The sequence below is a fragment of the Pantherophis guttatus genome, chromosome 10, assembly GCF_059756535.1.
Source record: "Pantherophis guttatus breed Tessera chromosome 10, ASM5975653v1, whole genome shotgun sequence".
Classification (NCBI taxonomy): Eukaryota; Metazoa; Chordata; class Lepidosauria; order Squamata; family Colubridae; genus Pantherophis; species Pantherophis guttatus.
In genome coordinates this window covers 9,139,054-9,162,158 of record NC_142072.1, presented here as the reverse complement: position 1 = coordinate 9,162,158, position 23,105 = coordinate 9,139,054, and the positions used below count along the sequence as shown (strand labels likewise).

At 44.8% G+C, this 23,105-nt stretch overlaps 2 protein-coding genes across 2 annotated transcripts; both read right to left on the bottom strand.

The window, feature by feature from the left end:
- Positions 1-275: 275 nt before the first annotated feature.
- LOC148112392 (IgGFc-binding protein-like) lies at positions 276-13,502 on the bottom strand. The gene is made up of 8 exons (XM_087876430.1): positions 13,415-13,502; positions 11,559-12,157; positions 9,673-10,222; positions 6,177-6,775; positions 4,382-4,940; positions 3,117-3,316; positions 924-1,316; positions 276-287 (listed from the first exon to the last, which is right to left on the bottom strand). The coding sequence occupies exons 1-8, from the start codon at positions 13,500-13,502 to the stop codon at positions 276-278; spliced, it is 3,000 nt and encodes a 999-aa protein (XP_087732556.1).
- A 1,026-nt stretch (positions 13,503-14,528) lies between these two features.
- LOC148112391 (alpha-tectorin-like) lies at positions 14,529-22,772 on the bottom strand. The gene is made up of 7 exons (XM_087876429.1): positions 22,730-22,772; positions 21,236-21,274; positions 19,230-19,360; positions 18,864-19,145; positions 18,174-18,311; positions 17,191-17,350; positions 14,529-14,962 (listed from the first exon to the last, which is right to left on the bottom strand). The coding sequence occupies exons 1-7, from the start codon at positions 22,770-22,772 to the stop codon at positions 14,529-14,531; spliced, it is 1,227 nt and encodes a 408-aa protein (XP_087732555.1).
- Between the last annotated feature and the right edge of the window lie 333 nt (positions 22,773-23,105).

Below are 23,105 nucleotides of genomic sequence, written 5' to 3'. Positions count from 1 at the left end.
ATTAACCTTTCATAAAAGAAATACTGTGAAAGTTTCTGTAGTGCTAACGTAAGACTTAGACTTAGAACAACTTTATTTGTCACTTTGAATGTACACACATCGGCATACATTAAAATGAAATTTCGTTGCATGCAGCTCTCAAAGGGTCACCACCTCCAATAGACACTACATAAACATGGCAAAATAAATAAATAAATGCAAAATTATGCATATACCCACATATTCAGCCAGTTTGGACCAGTTCGGGTGAACCGGATGCTAATTTTACATCTGGTTCACCAAACCTCCTAGAAGGTTGGATAGAAAACAGATTACAGATTAACAGAATTGGAAGGAGCCTTGTAGGTCATCTAGTCCAACCCCCCGCCCAAGCAGGAGACCCTACACCATTTCTGACAGATGGCAGTCCAGTCTCTTCTTGAAAGCCTCCATTGATGAAACTCCCACAACTTCCGAAGGCAACTTCTGTTCCATGGGTTGATTGTTCTCACTGTCAGAAAATTTCTCCTTATTTCCAGGTTGAATCTCTCCTTGATCAGTTTCCATCCATTATTCCTTGTCTGGCCTTCAGATGCTTTGGAAAATAGCTTGACCCACCTGCTTCTCTCTGTGACAGCCTCTCAAATATTGGAAGACTGCTACCATGTCTCCCCTGGCCCTTCTCTTCACTAGACTAGCCATGCCCAGTTCCTGTAACCGTTCTTCATAAGTTTTGTCTCCAGTCCCCTAATCATCCTGGTTGCTCTTCTCTGTACTTTTTCTAGGGTCTCATCATCTTTTTTATAATGTGGTGACCAAAACTGGATGCAGACCTCCAAGGCCCCTTTCCCTATGATTCTAGGGGTCATTAGAAGACCTCCAAGGTCCCTACGATTCTATGAGTCCATAAGTCAATGAGTCTAAGACACTTAAACACTACTCACATGGACAGCTTTCCCTCGCTCAAGGAAAACATGGAAACTCGATTGGTGCATCTGAAACCAGATTTCCACCCGGTAAGCAAAGGAAACTCTGGGATTCTGGAAGTGTCGGTTTTCAATGACAACTCGGAAGGAGAAATCCAGCGTGGAATTGCAAGTGTGAGAGACCTCATAGTCACAGATACCCTGGAAGTGCACCAGTGCACCATCAAATGTGAGATAATGAGGATCTCCTGTGATGACGCAGGTGGTCAAGAGATTGTGGCAACCATACCATCCCCCCTTCAATGTGCATTGTTGATCCATCTTACATCTAGCTGGGAAACAGCGAAAATTGCCACGGAGGTCACAACGACATTTTTTAGCACAACCGGGCAGCCAGATGTGCTCTCCGATCTGCATGGAGAACGCAGAGGTTAATATGGAAGATGCAATGAGAACAAAGTGGGTGTTTTTCAGGGGTGAAATTTGACCAGTTCAGACCGGTTCGGGCAAACTGGTAGGGACGATTTGAATCGGTTCGCCGAACTGGTAAAAACTACCTTCTGGTTGGCCCCGCCCATGTCCACTTGCTCACCCACTCGCCACTCACTCCTTCCAGTTGTTTGCTCGCCCCTTCCGGCCACTTGACTCATTCAAAGTTAAATGCTGCAGCAGAGAGAATCCGAACTTTTCTCCCTCCATTCACAGCGGAGCTGCTGCAGCTGTCCCTTTAAAGCACTTGGATCCCCAGGAAGGAGGGGGCCAGGGGGGGACCATAAAGGAGCAGCAGTTTCACTGTGAATGGTGGGAGAAAAATTTGGCTTCTCTCTGCCACAGCATTCACTATGAGCCCTTCTGGTGCTGAGACACACATTTTTTCCTACCGGGTTCTGTGGGCGTGGCTTAGGGGGGTCATGTGACTGAGTGGGCATGGCCATGAGTGACATAGAGTTGGCCATGCCCACTCAGTCACAGGAAACCACCCCCCAACCAAGCCACGCCTACAGAACCGCTAAGGAAAAAAATTGAATGTCATCACTGGTGTTTTTCAATAAATTTTGCATGGTGTAAAGATCAGAAAGATACTCAATTAAAACTATTGAGAAAATTAGAAGTCTGACAAGGCATAATTTTAGCAAAAGGAATTGTGTTGGAATTCTATCTTGTAAGATCTAACAGATAATTTCTTTGTTAAAAACAGCCCAGGGAGCTATTGCTCCTTACGCAGAAAAAAGACGTATCTTGCTAATTGATAAATGACACATTTAGATGTGGTGAGCAGGATCAAATTAGCAAATGATGAGAACAAAAGCAAGAAAATGATTGTTACAGAACAAGTAAATCTTAATAGACAAGCTGAAATAAACCTGCATTAGGATGGATTCAATTCTTAAGAAGTGCTGACTGTTAGGATGAAAGATAATCTTGACCTTTAGCTCATATTAATGTTTTTTTTTATTTATTTTTTTGCACATGATGAATATAACTCATAATGCTAGAGAAAAAAGGAGATAAGAAAAGCAACATCACAAATCGTCATGGCTACCTTCCATTCATGTTGCCCCTTTCTAATGTTCATTGAATCTCCTCTGCTCTTTCCATTTTCCAGATTGTTCAGGGGTGGGCTTCAAAAATGTTAGCAAGGGGTTCTCTGCCTGGTTGCTGGGTGGGCGTGCCCATGATGGGTGTGGCCTAGTCAGCCTCCTGCACCATGGTAATGGGGGCATTTTTGCCCTCCCCAGGCTCCGGAGGCTTTTCTTGAGCCTCCGGGAGGGCAAAAACGGCCTCCCCAGGCTCCGGAGTCCCTCTAGAGGCCAGAAACAGGCCCAATTCAGGCCTTCCCAAACTTCCAGTAAGCCCATTTTTCGCCCTCCCTGAGCCTCTGTGCGTGCCCTGCACTTACCTGCATCCAAAACGGGCCACGTGGGGACTCCTGGGAGGGGAGGGGTGATCGGGGCCACCCAGGAGTGGGATTTGGGGATTCTCCGAACTGCACAGAATCTTAGCTAGAGGTTCTCCCGAACCCCTGCGAACCCCCAGCAGCCCACCCCTGAGATTGTTCTGCAAGGGCTTACTGAGAAGATGGCATCTGATTTATGGCATCTTCTCCTCAACTCCTTCACTCTCCTAATTTTCCCCCCAAAATTTTCTTTAAGCAAAGTACATGTTCCACCACATTACAAAGTGTTGGCTTTGATGGGGAATCCTACTTACTTTATAATAGCGTCCATCATACTTGCAACCACACTGTTCTAGCTGGACACACTTGTTGACACTCTGATAGTACCCATCATCGCAGAAACATCCTTCAGAGCAAGTGGTGCCTTGGACACCCAGAAGCCAACTGGCAGAACATTCTTTATCCAGAGGGTTTTTGCAGAGCTCATAGTGACTATGTTCTGAGCATTGAAAATCTAGGAGAAAAAGAATGGGATAATCTGAGAAGCAGCAATTTTCAGATATCAGTTGGGGGACCTAGGAGTAGAAGTCCAGATCTGGTAAAAAACCAAAAAAAAGTAGGGAGAGGGAGGGAGAGAAGAAGTAAATGTGTGCTAGAAAGAGTAAGGAGTAAGAGTAGAAGGATACTGTAAAATCTCCATTCCCACCCCACTCCAGGGGAAGGTTACTGCAAAATTCCCATTTCCTCCCGATCAGCTGGGACTTGGAAGGCAGAGAATAGATGGAGGCGGGGCCAGTCAGAATTTTTACTACCAGTTCTCCGAACTACTCAAAATTTCCACTACTGGTTCTTCAGAACTGGTCAGAACCAGTGGTGGGTTGCTACCGGTTCTCCCCTGTTCTTGTGAACCAGTAGTGGAAATTTTGAGTAGTTCGGAGAACCGAAATACCACTTCTGCCTGGCCCCATCCCCAATCTATTCGCTACCTCCCGAGTCCAAGCTGATCAGCTAGAAGAAAAAAATCAGGGCTCACTTGACAAAGAAAAGAGAAAAAAAAAACAAGACACCTTAGCTTTAAATTGAGAAGCCAAGAAGCCTCCCAGCTGATCGGCTAGAACTGATCCACTCCTTGTAAACTGCTCGGTGGTAATAGATTGGCAATTGAGGCCAAGCTGCCTGAAAGCAGTTTCTGATGCTCTCGGTGGTGGCAGAGCGGCAAAAAACTGTTTAAACTCTTGCCACGGCGCTTCAAAGGGCCGCCCTACAGCTGATCAGCGATAAAAGGCAGTGTGGTGGTAGACCAGTGCGCTCCAAAAACAAATGGGTAGACCAGTACGGCTCTGCAAGCAGTTAAAAGCCTGGTAGACCAGTACCTCTGCTAAATCCTAAAGAACTGTTTGTCACATGACCATCAAACCACGCCCACAAAATAAGCCACGCCCACAGAACCGGTAGTAAAAAAATTTAGAACCCACCCCTGGTCAGGACCTGCTGAAACCCACCTCTGCTAGGCTTCCTATATCACATGCAGTAGTACAAAAACAAAACGCCATGTAGGATGAAGGGATGAGATACATACAGCAGAAACTCTCGTTCCTCCAGTCAGAAATGTTTACATTTTGTCGTTGGCAGGCTGCTGCGTAGTTCTGAATGGAGTGGCAAAGGACGCTGTGGTCTAACGCAGAGATGCAAAGGTCCAATATGCAATTGTGCATGTACGGCTCAGGAGTAACTTGAGCATGACAAGAAGCAAAAGGCCCCTGGGGATTTTGAATGATCCAGCATTTGTATTTTGCCTGGATGAGCTGTTCCTTTTCCAAGCATTCTGGGTAAGAAGCAGGAGAGGCATCCTTACAGCTAGTCTCTGACTTCCAGCTGGCAGCAAAATGGAAGACATCCATTCCTAAAGAGCCATCTGGCATGGCAAAATCATCATGGGCCGCCCTGTTGAAATTCCCACAGAGCCCGCAGGTTTGTCCCATGTATTGGTGAGGAAGGCCAACAAAGAGGTTTTGCATCAGATCGTAGCTCACAATCAGGTTGAATTTTGTTTTCAGAATGACATATGCTCCATGCTGGAAAATGACCATCTCTCCTTGATTGAGAGTCACTGGGAGGTTCACAGTTGCTCCGTTGATCTGATTTGAAGAAGCAAAGAAGGCTGGTTAATTTAATTTAGGCTGCATAAACAGAGGGATAGAATCAAGATCATGTGAAGTGTTAATACCGCTTTATAGTGCCTTGGTAAGGCCACACTTGGAATACTGCATTCAGTTTTGGCCGCCACAATGTAAAAAAGATGTGGAGACTCTAGAAAGAGTGCAGAGAAGAGCAACAAAGATGATTAGGGGACTGGAGGCTAAAACATATGAAGAACGGTTGCAGGAACTGGGTATGTCTAGTTTGATGAAAAGAAGGACTAGGGGAGACATGATAGGAAAGAAGGAAAGAAGGAAGGAAGGAAGATTATAATGAGAGTGAGGGAAGGTCTCAGGGAAGTCCTGCCTAACACTTGGCCACCACAGGTGCCCCTATGTCCTATGCTCCTATGTTACACCCACCATGGCCACGTCCCTCCCAGCCACACCCCCTGGCCCTCCGAGGTCAAGAGAGAGTCTAAAATTTAAGGTCCACATGCAGGCTACCAGGAAAGAAAAAAGAAAGCAGGGGTTTCTTTTGCTGAATGGAACAATCTTGTATTTTAGGTGGCTTTTTACAAATTCAGCTAGTATTTTAGGTGGCTTTTTACAAACTTTAAATAAAGTCAACAGGTCAAGTTGCTCAACAATTTTCAGCTATGGCATTTATATAGAACCACCTTATTCGAAGTGTGTGTTTCTCTGAGACATCTAACTACTTCAATACAAAGAAAGTTCCTTCTTAGATGTCCTGCTTGTATGTTTCTTATTACTGAAAACAAATAATAACCTTGACAATGACCTCTTGTCAAAAACAAGAGGTCATTGTATCCTTCCGTTTTTCTCTCTAAATTTTCATTTTCAACTTATTTTCTTATTGCTCTGAATTAGGGGACTAAAGAACTGAAGAAGCTTCTTGGATGAGAAGCAAAATTGAATCACTGTATTTCAGACATCATTACATTAGAGAGGGTCCAGAGATATTTTACTAGGAGAGTTCTCAAAGCAACACTCGCACGCGCGCAGCTCATGCACTTCCGAAAGGCAAGTAGATTTCACCTCTGTGCCTGCGGTGTCAAAAACATAGCAATATAGGATGGGATTGCACCCAGAGAGGTGGGCGGCCACTCGCAGGTCGCCACTACCAGTTTGCCCGAACCGGCTGAATACCACCTCTGATGTTGTAGTCCCACAGATACCTAGCTGGATAAGGCTGCTCTTGCCCAAGAGCTTTACCTGGATGGTTCCCCAGAAACCACTCTGCAGACGTATCTGATGGGCGTTCACTTGAACAAACACTTCTGATGTCATGGGCAATGGCTGGTTGCTTAGCTTCTCATTCTTCACCTCGACTCTAAAGAAGGACAAGCCTGCAGCGCTTCCACAAAGTTCTGCAAAGACATATTTGCATGTCCCCTGGAATCCAAACTGCTGCCCATCGAATGTGGTGTAGTGAAGATATCCTGACACCTGACAGAGACCATCTGAGAGCTTGTGGCACCCATGAATGCCTTTCTGGGTGCCACAGAACTCTTCAGGACCACAGGTGGAGTTGACACACTCCACAGTATGGCTGGTGCTATTACAGATGCAGAAGATCCTGCAATCCTCCCCCTGCCAGAAACTTTCCTCAGCCAGGTAATATCTTCCGTCGTAAGTGCAGCCACATTGGTCTTGGGCCACACACTCCACACCGCTCCGCACAAACCCAGGGTTGCAGTGGCATCCTTCAACGCAACCAGTCTGGCAGTTGGAAGGTGTGGCTAAGGAGGCACAAGAAGACGAGCAAGGAGGTCCACAGAGATCATAAAAGCTATTAGCAGGACACAACAACTCTGAGGAGAGAGAAAAAAAATTCACACATATCAACATTTGAGAATGCCGAAGTACAAATTGTTTCTTATTGCTTTACCTAAGGGAAGAGAAAGACAACCTGAGAAGCAATTTAGAAAAACAAGGTCTACTTGGAAGATTGACAGAACCCTCCAATCAAAACTCTGCTGCAACCCGGATACTAAGGCTTAACTCAGTCCTTTGATTCGGAGATATAAACAGCAAAAGGTGTGACACACAATTTACATGGTTGTGGCAGGCCTCAAATGGTGATGGGGATTTGCATTCATCTCCCATATTCATTTCCCACAGTTGCAGAGCAAATGCAGAGCAGAGCCTTGGTGGCGCAGTGGTTAGAGTGCAGTACTGCAGGCTACTACTGCTGACTGCTGGCTGCCTGCAATTTGGCAGTTCAAATCTCACCAGGCTCAAGGCTGACTCAGCCTTCCATCCTTCCAAGGTCGGTCAAATAAGTACCCAGATTGTTGGGGCAATAGGCTGACTTTGTAAACCACTTAGAGGGGGCTGTAAAAGCACTGTGAAGCGGTATATTAGTCTAAGTGCTATTGCTATTGCCGGTGTACCATGGAAAAATTTAAACAACAGAAAGATCTGGCTTCCCAAAACATTCTGGAGAAGTAGAATGAGATTTAAAAAAAAAAGAAGAAGAACCAGAAAGTAGAGTAGGTGGTAACAGATGGGTCTGGTGATCCTTAGAACAAAACATTTTATATCTCATCCAAGGAACATCCTTCATCAACAAAACTTCTTCATTTCTCACTGGATGACAAACAAAATGTTTTGTTCTTCTTGCTCAAGGAAAAAAAAAACAGTCCAGTTGCCTTATGAAAAAGCCACTTTTCAGGCCACTATGACCTTGGATGACTGAGAATCTCCACAGACATTGTTCCAAAAGACCAGATTCTGATACTGAACATCTTGATTCAAGTTTTACGCTTCCCAATTCATCTAAGATAAGTGCTTCACAATCTGTGGTCTGCTGACCCCTGGGGGTTCATGATGTCATCAAAGGGGGGCCACAAGGGCTTGAAGAAAGGTTATGATTTAAATCTTGAGTTAAATCTTGGTGGTCCGTGGCCACAAAAGATATTTTAAAAAGGTCTGTGGTGAAGAAAAGCTTGAGAACTACTGAGCAAAGGGACACTTGTAAGTATTAATGAGACAGTCTACGGGCATAAGTAATTTTCATTTAATTGATGCTCTTGGTTTATTTGCAGGATGCAGCTATTGAAAAATGCAGTCCCACACTTCTGGAAGGTGACCAGATGGGGAGAAACAGGCTCCGGCTCAACCCCTCCAAGACCGAGTGGCTGTGGCTTCCAGCGTCCCGATATAGCCAGCTGACGCCATCACTGGCTATTGGGGGCGAATCACTCGCCCCCACGGAGAAGGCTCGCAACTTGGGCGTCCTCCTGGACGCACGGCTGTCTCTAGAAGACCATTTGACGGCCGTGGCCAGGGGGGCTTTTTATCAGGTTCGCCTGATATGCCAGTTGCGCCCCTTTCTAGATCGGGACTCTCTACGCACAGTCACTCAGGCACTAGTCACTTCCCGCCTGGACTACTGCAACGCTCTCTACATGGGGCTCCCCCTGGGGTGCACCCGGAGGCTCCAGCTGGTCCAGAACGCGGCCGCGCGGGGGATTATGGGGGCGATGAGGCGCTCCCATGTGACACCTCTCCTGCGCGAGCTGCACTGGCTCCCGGTGGTCTTCCGGGTGCTCTTCAAGGTGTTGGTGACCACCTTTAAAGCGCTCCATGGCTTAGGGCCGGGGTACTTACGAGACCGCCTACTGCCACCAATAGCCTCCCACCGGCCAGTACGCTCGCACAGAGTGGGCCTCCTCAGGGTGCCGTCCGCCAGACAATGTCGGCTGGCGACCCCCAGGGGGAGAGCCTTCTCTGTGACGGCGCCCACCCTCTGGAATAACCTTCCCCCAGAGTTATGTATAATAACAGACCTCCGGATTTTTCGTCGGGCCCTGAAAACTTATTTATTTCAACTAGCTGGGCTGGCTTGAGCTAAATTTTAAATTGATTTTAAATTGGGTTGTTTTAATTTACGGCCAGAATATTTAATTATTTTAATACTGTTTTTTAAATTTTGTATGCTTTGTTTTTACTTAGGCTGTGCACCGCCCTGAGTCCTATTTGGAGAAGGGCGGTATAGAAATTTAAACAAATAAATAAAAATAAGGAAGGCTATTCTGAAACAGCATGAATATGCAATATACTCTGTTTCCACGAAAATAAGACCCAACCGGAAAATAAGTCCTAGCATGATTTTTCAGGATGCTCATAATATAAGCCCTACCCCCAAAATAAGCCCCAGTTAAGATTGTTAGCCAGATGGGTGCATTTAGTACCATATTTCCCCCAAAATAAGACCTAACCAGAAAATAAGCCCTAATGCGTCTTTTGGAGCAAAAATTAATATAAGACCGGGTCTTATTTTTGGGGAAACACGGTATTACTGTCAAGGGTGAAGCTTTGGGCAGCTACATGCCCTCTTCATTTCAAATGGGTTAGATGGAGAAATGAAACTTCTACAATTCTGCTGGAGACTATGAGAGCCTGAAACTTTTTCAAGGACATCATAACAGGTGTAAAGTTGAAGCTGACAGTTCCCATAACAAAGAGAACTTGTTTTCACGGGCTACATGAGAAGCTGGGGGTTTGGCTGGGAAAAATATTGTTTAATTCTAGGAACTGGTGTTTGGGGAATCTCAGAGTTAGTTTTTCCTTGACATTACCATGCAGTATATTCAATAAACAGTAAGATTTTGGGGAATGGAATAATCCTGGAGTTTATCTGGATGCGCGAGCTGGATGTTGACAATTACTGTAACACCAGGGTTGTAAATCTGCACCATCTTACCACACCCAGTCATCTCTCTCCAGGGCTGAATGGCAATTCCACGGCTTTGGCACTGCTGAGCATATGCTCCCAGGGTTTTGCATAGGCTGCTGCCAGAGGTGACACACATGTCCTTCACACAGTTCTCAAAGTGGATTTGAGCAGTAGCAGGGTCACTGCATAGCTGAAATGGCCCACTTGGATCACGGATGATGCCACAGGAATGCAAAAGCCAGTCCTGAGATTCATCACAGGAGGGTGGAAGTCCAACGACTGTACAGTGGAAAGGTGAACTAGGTTCTTTCCAGCTGTTGCTGAAAGCGGTAGGGCTGAAAAGAACTCTGCCATTGGAGTTTTGGAAATCGTCCTTCTGGTTCCCATTGAAGTTTCCACTCAGGCCACAAAGCAACCCAGAATAGTTCTTGGGGACAGACATTGAAACGGAGTAGGACCAATCGTAAGAGACGGAGAGACCAAAATCGGTCTGAACGTGGACGGAAAAGCCATGGTAGTAAGCAGAGAGCCTTTCTGCTGGAAGAACAAATGGCAGGTTGACCAGAAGACCATTCACCTAAGACGGGAGGAAGGAAGAGAAGTCAAGGCATTGATTCATTCACAATAAATCATAATAACTTTTCCACTGATGGCACAGTGTTTAGAATTCAACAACATTTTGGTGTGGCACCAATTATAGAGAAGATGAGAGAAGGCCAACTCCGCTGGTATGGACATGTCCAGAGAGCAGCACCTTCCACCATGGCCAAGACTGCTTACCAACTAGAAGTCAATGGCCAGCGACCTCGCGGGCTTCCAAAACAGAGGTGGGAAGACACCATCAACAAAGATATGCAAGCCATGGGCCTGCGCCATGCAAAGTGACATTCAATGATCTGAAAAACGGACCCTGCATTTGCAGGAATACACTAGGGAGGAGGAGGAGGAGGAGGAGGAGGAGGAGGAGGAGGAGGAGGAGGAGGAGGAGGAGGAGGAGGAGGAGAAGAAGAAGAAGAAGAAGAAGAAGAAGAAGAAGAAGAAGAAGAAATAGTAGTAGTAGTAGTAGTAGTAGTAGTAGTAGTAGTAGTAGTAATAGTAGTAGTAAGAAGTAAGTATGGCAGGCTGCTAACTCTGCCCACAACTTAGAGTTCAATCCTGATGGGATTCAAGGTTGACTCAGCCTTCCATCCTTCAAAGATCATTAAAATGAGGACCCAGATTGTTGAGGGCCATATGCAAATAATGCTGACATTGTAAACTGCCAGAGAGTGCTGTAAAGCATTATAGAGCCATATATATATCTACGTACTATCACTATTGCTAATATGGCACTCTTTAGAATGGATTGGATTGAGACTTTCATAACCACCAGAAGTAATTGCAATTATAGTGGGAAAAGCTAAAAGTCACCAAACATATGATGAGTGAATGTATCACATGTATTGCATGGCTTTAGATTAAATTTAAATGAAGTTAAATGCAAGGTTTTGTCCTGGCCCTCCCGACTTCAGGCATGTGGCCTCTATATGACACAAGATTGGTTAAGTTGTTTTTGTTATTCCAGCTTCTATACCTATTCTTGGATTTGGTCAAAGCTATTTTAGGAGCGAACATTTTTATGCCTTCAATAAATATTTACTGAGATGGCTTCCCCTTTTGACGGTCGGCAGTTTTGTCAAGGAGACTTGGTTGTACATTTGCGGCGAAACCACAAAGAGCGAGAAGAAGAGATTGAATAATAACCACAGCAAAAATAAACAAACAAAAAAAAAAACTCAGCCAAGGAATTGTGTACTGCAGGCACAGGCCAAAAACAATAGGCACTTTTGCTGTATATGGTGAACACACTTTTCAATTACGGCAATGCTGAACTAACAGTAGCTAAAGGAGTGATGGTTAAACAAGGACCTTACCTGTATTTTCTCATACTCATCTGCCATCATAACAATCTGCTGCCCGTAGACCTCTACCTCCACCTGATAGATCCAGGATGCTGCCAAAGTGGTCCGATGTTCATTCTGCACTTTGACAGTAAAACTCGGTAACTTGTTCAAAGGGCCACAGTACCTGCTCAAGGTGTACGTGCACGTCCCTTCGTAATCAAATGCCACTCCGTCAAAGGTGACGTAATGGGGATCTCCAAACACCCAGGAACTGCCAGCTTCCTCAGCATGGCATCCCAAGACACCATCCACCACTCTGCAGGTTTCCTGAGCCCTGCATGCATGCTCTTGGCACTCCATAGGGTGGGAAGGTTGCCTACAGAAGCATTTCTTGCTGCAGGAATCTAACAGGATCTCCTCACTGCTCACTTCATAATACTGGTTGTTCAGTGTGCAGCCACAGCGGCTCAGGGGCACACATGCACCTCCACTGAGAATGTAGCCTTTGTTACAAGAGCAGCCCTCTCGACAAGGCTTAGGGCAGAAAAGCGGAGCAGTGGAATCCAGACAGCTGGCTGGGCAAGCGGTAGAGCAGAGTTCATAATGGCTGTTCTCTGGACAAGTGATTTCTGAGAGAGAAAGGATGCGTGAAAGAGGAGAAAAATCAAGTGCACACCATGGCACGTTATTGTACCAAACCAAATCCCAATACCTCCTCTATGAATCATGAACTATGTCTTGCTGCTCATTCTGACACATGTTCCACCACAGAGGTAGTATTCAGCTGGTTCGGACCGATTCAGGCGAACCGGTAGCTCCGACTATCAGTTAGCCCCACCCACCTGCCCCCGCTCTATCCTGTCCTTTATTTCCTGCTTTGTAGCTCACCTCAATTGTGGAGCACAGCTGATTTTCCCCCCTCACAGTTCTACTTACTGTTGCTGACTTGGAAGGTAAGCAGCTGAGCTTCTAAATGCTCCATTTTCAACGCTGTGAGCAAGCATCTTAGGCATATGTGTGTGCAAAGCATGCGTGCCCACGCAAAGTGCGTGCTCATTGAACAGGTTGTTAAACCGGCAGCATCCCACCACTGTTCCACCTCCATCTGTTCTCAGCCTTCTCCAACTTGATGCCCCGTGAATGTGTTGCATCTCATTTCCGAGATGCTATCACTCATCACTGACAACAACCAGTAGGATGGGGACTTCTAGAACCTGAAGCCCATCATGTCTGGAGGACACCAAGTTGGAAAAGGTGGATCTAGCTCATGCCATTCTCTCCAATGATGCTGTCTGCAGAGTTAGACAGGAAGGTTGAAAACATGTTGCAATAAGAACTTGTGGTAATTGATGGTTCACATGCGTATACATGGGCACATGCACACAGAAATACACACACCAGAACGTACTGTTTTTCTCAGCCACCAAAAATCTACCAATCTCATTCCTTCACGCGTCCCACATTACAACCATTAGGATAATGCCAATCACCAATTTCATTACAAGAAGATCAGCCATCATAACAGAGCAATCAGGACACATGTTTCTGCCATCCTGCACGTTAGAACAAGGGTTTCCAAACTTGGCAACTTTCACATTTGTGGATTTGTGAACTCCCAGAATTCTCCTGCCAGCATGGTTTGCTGATGAATTCTGGAAGTTGAAGTCCACATATCTCAAAGTTGCCAAATTTGGAGACTCCTGGATTAGAGGAAAGCATTGTCCACCAGTTTTCTGGATGTGCCCTAAGTCCCATTAATCATATTTTTAATGGGCCAGAATGTACACATTGCATCTCTCATTACTGATTAGTCACTGTGTAACGTTTATTATGATTCTCTCCAGGGATTGAGAGGTTGTTGATTTATATTTATTAATTTTACTCACCGCACTGTGTCTCTTCTCTCCATTGCCCAACTGTGATGTTGGCTGCTTGACAGCGTTCAGCGTAAATATGGAGGAGATTGCATAGCATAGTCCGGTTCCCTCCAGATGTACAAACGTCATTAAGACAGACTTCCATAAAGCTAGATAGAGGGGCCATCTGTGCACAATTAGCAAAAGGACCTGGGGATTTTTCTAAAATGCCACAGTGTTCTGAGCTGGAATAATTGGCCAATTTAATCAGGGGGCAAGTTGGTGCTTGTTGGATGTCCCCACAATGGTCCTCAAAATTTTTGACCTGCCAACTTCTAGCAAATAGAGTCACCGATTCCACCAAGGATCCATTGGGGGTTGAGAAATCATCTGATTGATTAGCATTCAAAGATCCACAAAGGCCACAAGTTGCATTTTGATATCTGGCAGGAACCCCAATCTCCACATGTTGATTCCCAGTGTAAGAAACGGATACTCCAAAGTCAGTATCTATCTTCACGGAGAAGCCACTCTTACACACTTGGATCTTGCCACCAAGAAGGACCACAGGAAGAAGTGTCTTCATCCCACCAACCTACCAAGGGGTTCCATACAATAAAATGGAATCAGAGTTACTGCTTTCATCTTAGCTGGATCAGATTGATCTATTTATCTGGTCATTAGGAGTTAAAACCAATTTGTTGGCCTATAATCAATCAATCAACCATACTGGATTTAAAGAAGTGTTGCCGGCATTTGATGCCACCTATGGCCCACATCTGCAATGCAAGAAGCAGCCTAAGCTACTATCTCCAAATATATTGTTAGGCAGAACCACAACTAACTGAAGAGAGCAAGGGTTTTATAAGTGAAAGACCTTCAGCTGGGGGCAGCTGAGCTAGGGTTGAAAATTAAAATTTGTAGACTCTGAAAGTTAGAAAAGTCCATTTAGATCCATGAGTCGAAGTCCTACTACTGAATTAAACTGAACCAAATAAAATAATCCCTAAACAATGTCTGTCCAAGTTCCCCTTAAAGTACACATCACTGAAGGAGAATAAGTTGAAGAAAAAAATAAGAGGAAATGGCAAACGAAGGGCAGAGAAGGTGGGGAAGAAGTAAGCCATGAGCTGAATTGGGGACACTAATTCAGATGACTTACCATGACATGCCCAGTAGAATTGGTCATTAAAACAATGTCCTGCCCATAGACTATCAGGTGCAAATATTCTATGTGCGGTGCATCTAAGCCGGTTCGTTGTACCTTGGCTTCCAACTGGTAGTACGTCAGGCTTTGGTTGTGCGAGGGTGCACATACCTGAGACAATACGTAAGTGCAATCACCTTGAAAATGGTACAGTTGGCCATCAAAGGTGGTATAATGTTGTCCACCTAAGACTTGGCAGGATGCACTGTGGATAGGCTGGCACACATGGTACCAGGAAACCGGCTGGCAGGCCTCATCTGCAGAGCAGCCTTCAGCCTGGCATATCACTGTATGAGTGTCCAACATGCACTGGCACTTCTCCTCACAGGTTGATTCACTCCAGAAGATGGCATTGAGAGGTAAGAAGTTAGCTGTGAAGACAAAAGACATATCGCAAATGTTTGGAAAGCCCCGGAAGTTCACGCCTCTGATAGCTTATTATTTAGAATACTGTAGAATGGAATAACAGAGTTGGAAGGGGCCTTGGAGGTCTTCCAGTCCAACCCCCTGCTCAAGCAGGAAACTCTACCATTTCAGACAAATGGTTGTCCAATCTCTTCTTAAAAACTTCCAGTGTTGGAGAATTCACAACTTCTGGAGGCAAGTTGTTCCACTGGTTAATTGTTCTAACTGTCAGGAAATTTCTCCTTAGTTCTAGATTAGATCTCTCCTTGATTAGTTTCCACCCATTGCCTCTTGTCTTACCCTCAGGCAGTGGTGGGTTGCCTCCGGTTCGGACCGGTTCTATAGAACTGGTAGTAAAACCAGTGGGAGGCTCCGCCCACTGACTCCGACGTCATCAGAAACAATCTGCGCATGTGCGGGCATGATGCAAACTGGTAGTAAAGGTAAGTAGAACCACCCCTGCCTCAGGTGCTTTGGAGAATAGCTTGACTCCCTCTTCTTTGTGGCAGCCCCTGAGATTTTGGAAGACTGCTCTCATGTCTCCCCTAGTCCTTCTTTTCATTAAACTAGACATACCCAATTCCAACAACCATTTTTTATATGTTTTAGCCTCCAGTCCCCTAATTTGCACTGAACTAACAGAAAGAAAAGTTAAGTACATAAACAGAAGTAACAAAATAATCCCTCTCCTCAAAAAATTAATATCCATACCCTATAATGGGAAACAATGCATATATTTGTAACAGAAAGACCTGGACATTTATCCATAAATTCCAAGTGTTTGACTAGAAATAGAAATCCATTTCCTTGTTCCTATGCTGAAAACAAAACAACCCACCTAATTCACAAATGCTTGCAGGCTATAAATCATTGCTACAAATTATGTGTAAATTTGTCCTTATGATATTGCATTAAAATTCTTCTGGTCACACACACACTCCATATGGAAAGTTCAGTCTTTGATGTTTTGGTCAATTCCAAATTTGGGGGAATATAATCAAGAAAAACGTATGCATTCTTAAAATTAACAAAATCAATATCCCATTATTTCAACTAGAAATGTGACTACTAGGAACACCTACAGATTTTGAGGATTAGAATCTGCCAGAGAATGGTCAACAGAGCTCTTATACAGAATTATAGAAAGTAAAGATGACAGTTTATCCATGGATCACAGTTTGAATTGGGAGAACTGTAAACATGCTTATTCTAAGCATTCCGGTAATGCGCTCAGAGCTCTCCCAGTGGTAGTTTAGGAAGACATGTGGTTCATAAATCAAAAGCTATGTCTTAATGTAATAAAGATTACTCCACTTGGAGGAACTATATCATAAGGAAGTAGCCATGAAACATATACAGAAGAGGTTAATGCAGTTGTGGTTATACGGACCTTAGATTAATATGCAAGCAAAAGCAAAGATATTCAGGGACCATCAAGGGCCTATATTTGAACATCTAGGAGATACACGGAACGTAAATATTCCTTCCATATTAAGTACTATGAAGCTCTTGTACTTCCTCAATATTAATTTTATTGGTATTTATGTTGATATGCCATTTTTATGCCTAAAGACTTGCTGAACATCTTACTAAATAAAAAAAAAAAACATAAACAGATGTATATTCCACATCTAGTTCTTGGGATAAATGAAGCATTTTCATGGACATATTGACTAGCCATCATAAATTGATGGAAGGTTTATGTACAGATAGTCATTAAAAGCAACAACCTGGCCAGTGGTGAAATCCATTTTTTTTTACTACCGGTTCTGTGGGCATGGCTTGGTGGGCGTGGTGTGGCTTGGTGGGCGTGATTTGGTGGGCGTGGCAGGGGAAGGATACTGCAAAATCCCCATTCCCTCCCCACTCCTGGTGGAAGGATACTGCAAAATCCCCATTTCTTCCCAATCAGATGGGACTCGGGAGGCAGAGAATAAATGGGGACGGGGCCAGTCAGAGGTGATATTTGCTGGTTCTCTGAACTACTCAAAATTTCTGCTACCGGTTCTCCAGAACCTATCAGAACGTGCTGGATTTCACCCCTGCGCCTCGTGCAAAGAAGGGGACATTGCTGTTGACATGTGGCTAAATTTATGAGAAGAACACGACTATCCATCACTGGAATAATGGATTTCTGGCTGAGTCCTTCGTGGCTTTCTTTTCTTATGATCTCACTGGGTAGCATTCAATATACCTTTGTACACACATCCATTGGGCACTGCAAAAACGTCCACTTCAAATACCCAGCGGCCGGGGTCCACAACATTGCTTGTTGAGCTGACGTTGATTATGCTTGGAGTCCAAGAACCAGGAATATTGAAGTAATTGTCAACATCACCATTATTAAATCCAGCCTGTAAGTAAGAAATGGGGGGGAAATGTATTACCAAAAAAAGATGGGAGGTTATTTAGGCCAAGGAGGTGTTGGATGGATTATGGGACCTTGGCCTTCAATTCCCAAGATCCAAACTTATGCCACTGGCCATAAAATAGGCAGGAAAATAAACTGGCTTGATGGGGATAAGATACATTTTTCTGTAAAAATGTCTGTCATACTTGCCTTCAGGTGCTTATATGTATTTTCTCCCCAATCTAGTCCACACTCCCAAGATTTTCTGCTAATAGGTAAAGGTAAAGGTTCCCCTTGCACATATGTGCTAGTCATTCCCGACTCTAGGGGGCGGTGCTCATCTCCGTTTCTAAGCCGAAGAGCCAGCGCTGTCGGAAGACGTCTCCGCGGTCATGTGGCCAGCATGACTCAATGCCAAAGGCACACGGAACGCTGTTCCCTTCCCACCAAAGGTGGTCCCTATTTTTCTACTTGCATTTTTTACGTGCTTTCGAACTGTTAGGTTGGCAGAAGCTGGGAGAAGGAACGGGAGCCCACCCCATTACACGGTACTAGGGATTTGAACTGCTGAACTGCCAACCTTTTGATCTAGAAGCTCAGTGTCTTAGCCACTGAGCCACCACATCCCTTCTTCTGGTAATATCTCACCCAAATTACCAGATATAAGTTCATTCAGGTTTTCTACATCAAGGTCAACTAGGTACTGTCATCTACTTGAATGCAGCATCTCCAATCTGAGCATTTCCCACTTGCATTTTCAACAAAGACCTTGTTGGGAAATCCTGAGGGTCCAGGCTGAGAAACATGTGCCTTTAGAAGAGACTTACCTGGGCAGGTGTGCCCTCTAAGCCTGTGTGAGCATCTCCGCCACTTGCTTGGCCTGATATCCACTGGATATCCTGGTAATTCAGCATCACAAAAGACATTTTACCATCGGAAGTTAAAACAGCCTGAAATGTGTTCACCTGTAGAGAATTGATTATTGTATTAATTGATCCTGTATTAATTGGTGCTTTCAAGTCAGTTGGTTGACCTGTATTCATTGCTTTTGCAGTTTTCTTGAAAGCATTTTTTTGGGGTGGGAATGGTTTGCTATTGTCACCTTCTTAGGGCTGAGAGGTGACCGGCCCAAGGTAAACCAGCTGGCTTCATGGAAGGTAAGCAGCCCAAACAAAGAGGCAGTGGTGGGGGAAGAAGTGGGGGTAGGGCCGGGGCTGCTAAAGGAGGGGAAATGGGGGCAACTGGCGAAGGAAGGGCAGGGGTAGATAGGTGGAAATTCCAAAAGTTTTCCTACCTTTTCCTGTGGGCGTGGCTGGGGGGGGATCATGTGACTGAGTGGGTGTGGGCGTGAGTGAAATCAAGTTGGCCGTGCCCACTCAGTCACATGCCCCCACCCACCTAGCCACGTCCACCAAACCGGCAAAAATTTTTGAAACCCACCACTGGACAGAAGGTGTCTAGCAAAACTTTTTTTTGAGTGAAATGGCCTTCGTTCAAGATCAGTTGAACCAGCCTACCTTGGTGGACAAGGATCCATAGAAAGCCACTTGATCCCAGGTAGCCACAAAGGCCCACGTAGCCGTGAACTTCTCGTGTGGAAAGTAAGCGTTTATATCAGCCGTGACTCTCTGCAGCAGCCGCTGCTCTTGGCTCTCCCTGTAGTATACCTCCCCTGTGATACGATTATCCACATCGGCCCAAAAAGGAGCCACAAAGGCTCGGCCGTCCATCAGAGGAAAAGGATCTGGGGTGAACTGACTGACAGGGTTGCCAAAGGACACCACCCCATTGTTGTTCACCTGGAGGGATGAAAGGAGAGGCCTGCGGTATGGTTGAACAATAGACAAGAGTGGCTTTGTAGGAGATGGCTGGAGAATACTCACGTAAAGGGAATGATATTTCCGCCCATAAAAGAAGAAGAATTCAGAGATGGAGATCTCGGGTGATGCTCCATCATCTGCCTTGGGGGTGCTTCTGTCCTGATACTGGGGACCATACGGATAGAGCAGGGTGTCTGGAAAGGTCCCCAGAAAAGATAAGAGGTTAAGGTAGGTAGAAGACCTAATAGGCAACATTTACAATATCAGCAAGAGCTGGTTCTCAGACTGATTTTTGAGCAACCGTAACATAAAAGCTTGTCGATCGAAAGGTCGGCAGTTCTGCGGTTCGAATCCCTAGTGCCGCCTATTGGGGTGAGCTCCCGTGATTTGACCCATCTTCTGCCAACCTAGCAGTTCGAAAGCACGTAAAAAATGTAAGTAGAAAAACAGGGACCACTTTGGTGGGAAGGTAACAGCGTTCCATGCGCCTTTGGCATTGAGTTATGCCGGCCACATGACCATGGAGACGTCTTCGGACAGTGCTGGCTCTTTGGCTTTGAAACGGAGATGAGCACTGCCCCCTAGAGTTGGGAACGACTAGCACGTATGTGCGAGGGGAACCTTTACCTTACCTTTTAACATAAAAGACCAACTGCAGATTTTCCTACATGAGCTGTGGTGGCGCAGGGATAAAAAATGCAATAACGCAGGCTACTTCTGCTGATTGTCAGCTGCCAGCAGTTTGGCAGTTCGAATCTCACCAGTGTTGTGGTCTGCCAGCAGCCTCCGGAGCTGGCAGTGGAGTCAGACAGTGAGGAGGCTGGAGAGGAACATGGGCCAGTCCTAGAATCTGGGGAAGATTGACTCATCCTTCCATCCTTCCAAAGTCGGTAAAATGAGGACCCAGATTGTTGGGGACAATAAAACTGATTCAATAAACCACTTAGAGCACTGTGAAGCAGTATATAAGTCTAAGTGCTATTTCTATTGCTATATCAGGGGGAAAATCCAGTTCCCCACTAATGGGAGCTACCCAGTGTTGGATATAACAAGAGTGGCTGTATAAATGTTTTTTTAAAAAAATAAATTTACTGTAAGACTGGGCAAAAGAAAGTCAAAATGTTTCTGCTTTCGTATACTCTGAAATACATAGATTCTTAGTTCAAAATGAGTATGCTTGCTGGAATTCTTATATGCCCTACTCTTTTTATTTAACAAATCTTGTTAAAGAGAACTCTACAAGAACTCTATAAGAATAAGGCTTGGGAAGGAATCACATTCAGTTTGGGCAGCTGCCAAAGAGTTTGCTATCATCCCAATATCATGCCAATCCTTCTTTCAGGCTTAATTTGGGACAAGAATTTGTGCTATTGGGGATATTAGCCTTTACTCAGCCAGGGCCTTCTCCAGTTGTGCCCTTTGCTGAGACTTTTAAACTCAATCCACATGGGGGGGGCTGCTGGGGGTTCACAGGGTTCGGGAGAACCTCTAGCTAAGATTCTGTGCAGTTTGGAGAATCCCCAAATCCCACTCCTGGCTGGCCCCACCCACCCCGCCCAAGAGTTCCCATGCGGCCCGTTTTGGATGCAGGTAAGTGCAGGGCACACACAGAGGCTCGGGGAGGGTGAAAAACAGGCCTACCGGAAGTTCTGGAAGGCCGGAAACAGGTTCATTTCCGGCCTCCAGAGGGCCTCCGGAGCCTGGGGAGGCTGTTTTCACCCTCAAGGAAAGCCTCCAGAGCCTGGGGAGGCTGTTTTCACTCTCAAGGAAAGCCTCCAGAGCCTGGGGAGGGCAAAAACGCTCTTCCTCCACTGTGGTGCAAGAGGCCGACTAGGTCACACCCACCCAACAACCGGGCAGAGAACCCCTTGCTAAAATTTTTGAAGCCCACCCCTGAATCCACATATCTGAGGAAAAAAGACTTCAGGCTGTTTGCATTTTGACACCCTCAATCAAACTGGCCCCAGTGGTTTTTTCCTTGGTGCCTTCAGATCAAATAGTTTGTGATTGTGTCTCATATTGGCTGGAATATTCTACAGATTTTACAATATCATTTGAAAGTCACTTACCTGTGTCAGGCACACTTCCCAAAGACAACACTTGGGATGCTTAACGAGAGAGAGAAAAGGCAAGTGAACAGAAGGAATAAGGAAAGCTCAACTCAAAAAAGTAAAAAATGAAAAATGAAAGTTAAAAGAAACGATGAATGAAAAATGATGGAAAGGACTGTACATGTGTAAATGTGTTTATGAGAAATAAAAATAAAAAACTTCTTTTTTTTAAAAAAAAAAAGGAAAGCTCAACTGCACCAAAGTGTAACTAGGAAATCTGACTGCTGCAGGGCAAAAGATATAGAACCTACCAGTTGAAATTCCCACATTCCCCTTCACATCATTCTGGAACACAGCAGAAAATTTAAAGCATTGGATACTTTCTTTCTTTCTTTCTTTCTTTCTTTCTTTCTTTCTTTCTTTCTTTCATTCATTCATTCATTCATTTATTTATTTATTTATTTATTTATTTATTTATTTATTTATTTATTTTTAAATTTGTATACCGCCCTTCTCCCGAAGGACTCAGGGCGGTGAACAGCCAAAATTTAAAACACATACAGTATAAAAATTAAAAAGAATTCAAACAGAATTAAATCAGTTTGGCTTCCCTAAATTTTAAAACCCTTTCCCCATAAAATAACCCATTAAAATTTTAAGCCAGCCCGGCTTGCTGGAATAAGAAGGTCTTTAACGCTCGGCGGAAAGTACGCAGGTCCAGGATCAGTCGTATTCCTGGGGGTAGCTCGTTCCAGAGGGCGGGTGCCCCCACAGAGAAGGCTCTCCCCCTGGGGGTCGTCAGTCGACATTGCTTGACCGACGGCACCCTGAAGAGACCCTCTCTGTGGGAGCGAATTGGCCGGTGGGAGGTTATCGGTGGCAGAAGGTGGTCTCGTAAGTACCTGGGCCCTAAGCCATAGAGCGCTTTAAAGATGAGAACCAATACCTTGAAGTGCACCCGGAAGACCACCGGGAGCCAGTGCAGCTCGTGCAGGAGAGGTGTTACATGGGAGCGCCATGTCGCCCCCATAATTACCCGCGCGGCCGCATTCTGGACCAGCTGGAGCCTCCGGGTGCTCTTCAAGGGGAGCCCCACGTAGAGAGCATTGCAGTAGTCCAGGCGAGAAGTGACGAGGGCGTTGTTGCTGCTTAGCAATGAAGAAAAACCCATTGGTGCATGGGGAACCCTATCAGTCAGCAATTCCTCCTCTTTCCATTGGGAACTCACTCCTGCCTTTTTATAAATTGCTGTTGGTCAATACTAATCATAAAATGTCCCATCTCATCCAGAATAAAATAGAATTAAATTTAATTAGTTGCAAATTTGGAGCATGAGGAGGGACACACAAGCAGTTTAGGTGTTGTGTAGATGCCTCCACTACAATCACAAAATGAGTTGCAGTTTGGGGGGGACGAGGAAACAATAGTGACAATAAACTAAATCATGCTGTGAACTTTATTATGCATATTAATGAATAAATGCATTTGAAAAGAACTTTGAGACAAACTCACCCAGGGCTAGGAACTTCATTGACCAGGGAAGGTATGATCTCATATTCCCGGCTGTTGTTTTAATTCTTATATCAGAAATTATGCAGGAAACCTAAGAATGTATAAATTTATTTCTGGCTTGATGTTGTTCTTAATACATTTTTTGGCAGTAATCCTACTCACCTTTATTGTACACTGTGGGGTTTATAGCTGAGTAGTGTACCGAATCATCGAATAGGGATACATATTATTACTTCTAGCTAAGTGTCTACTTAATTAAAGCAAATATTTCTCCAACGGCTGTCATTTTAAATGTATTTTCTGCTTAGCCCTTCAGCATCTTGCATAAAAAAAAAAAGAACTCGTATAATACAGTATTCAGAAATATTCTTTGCCT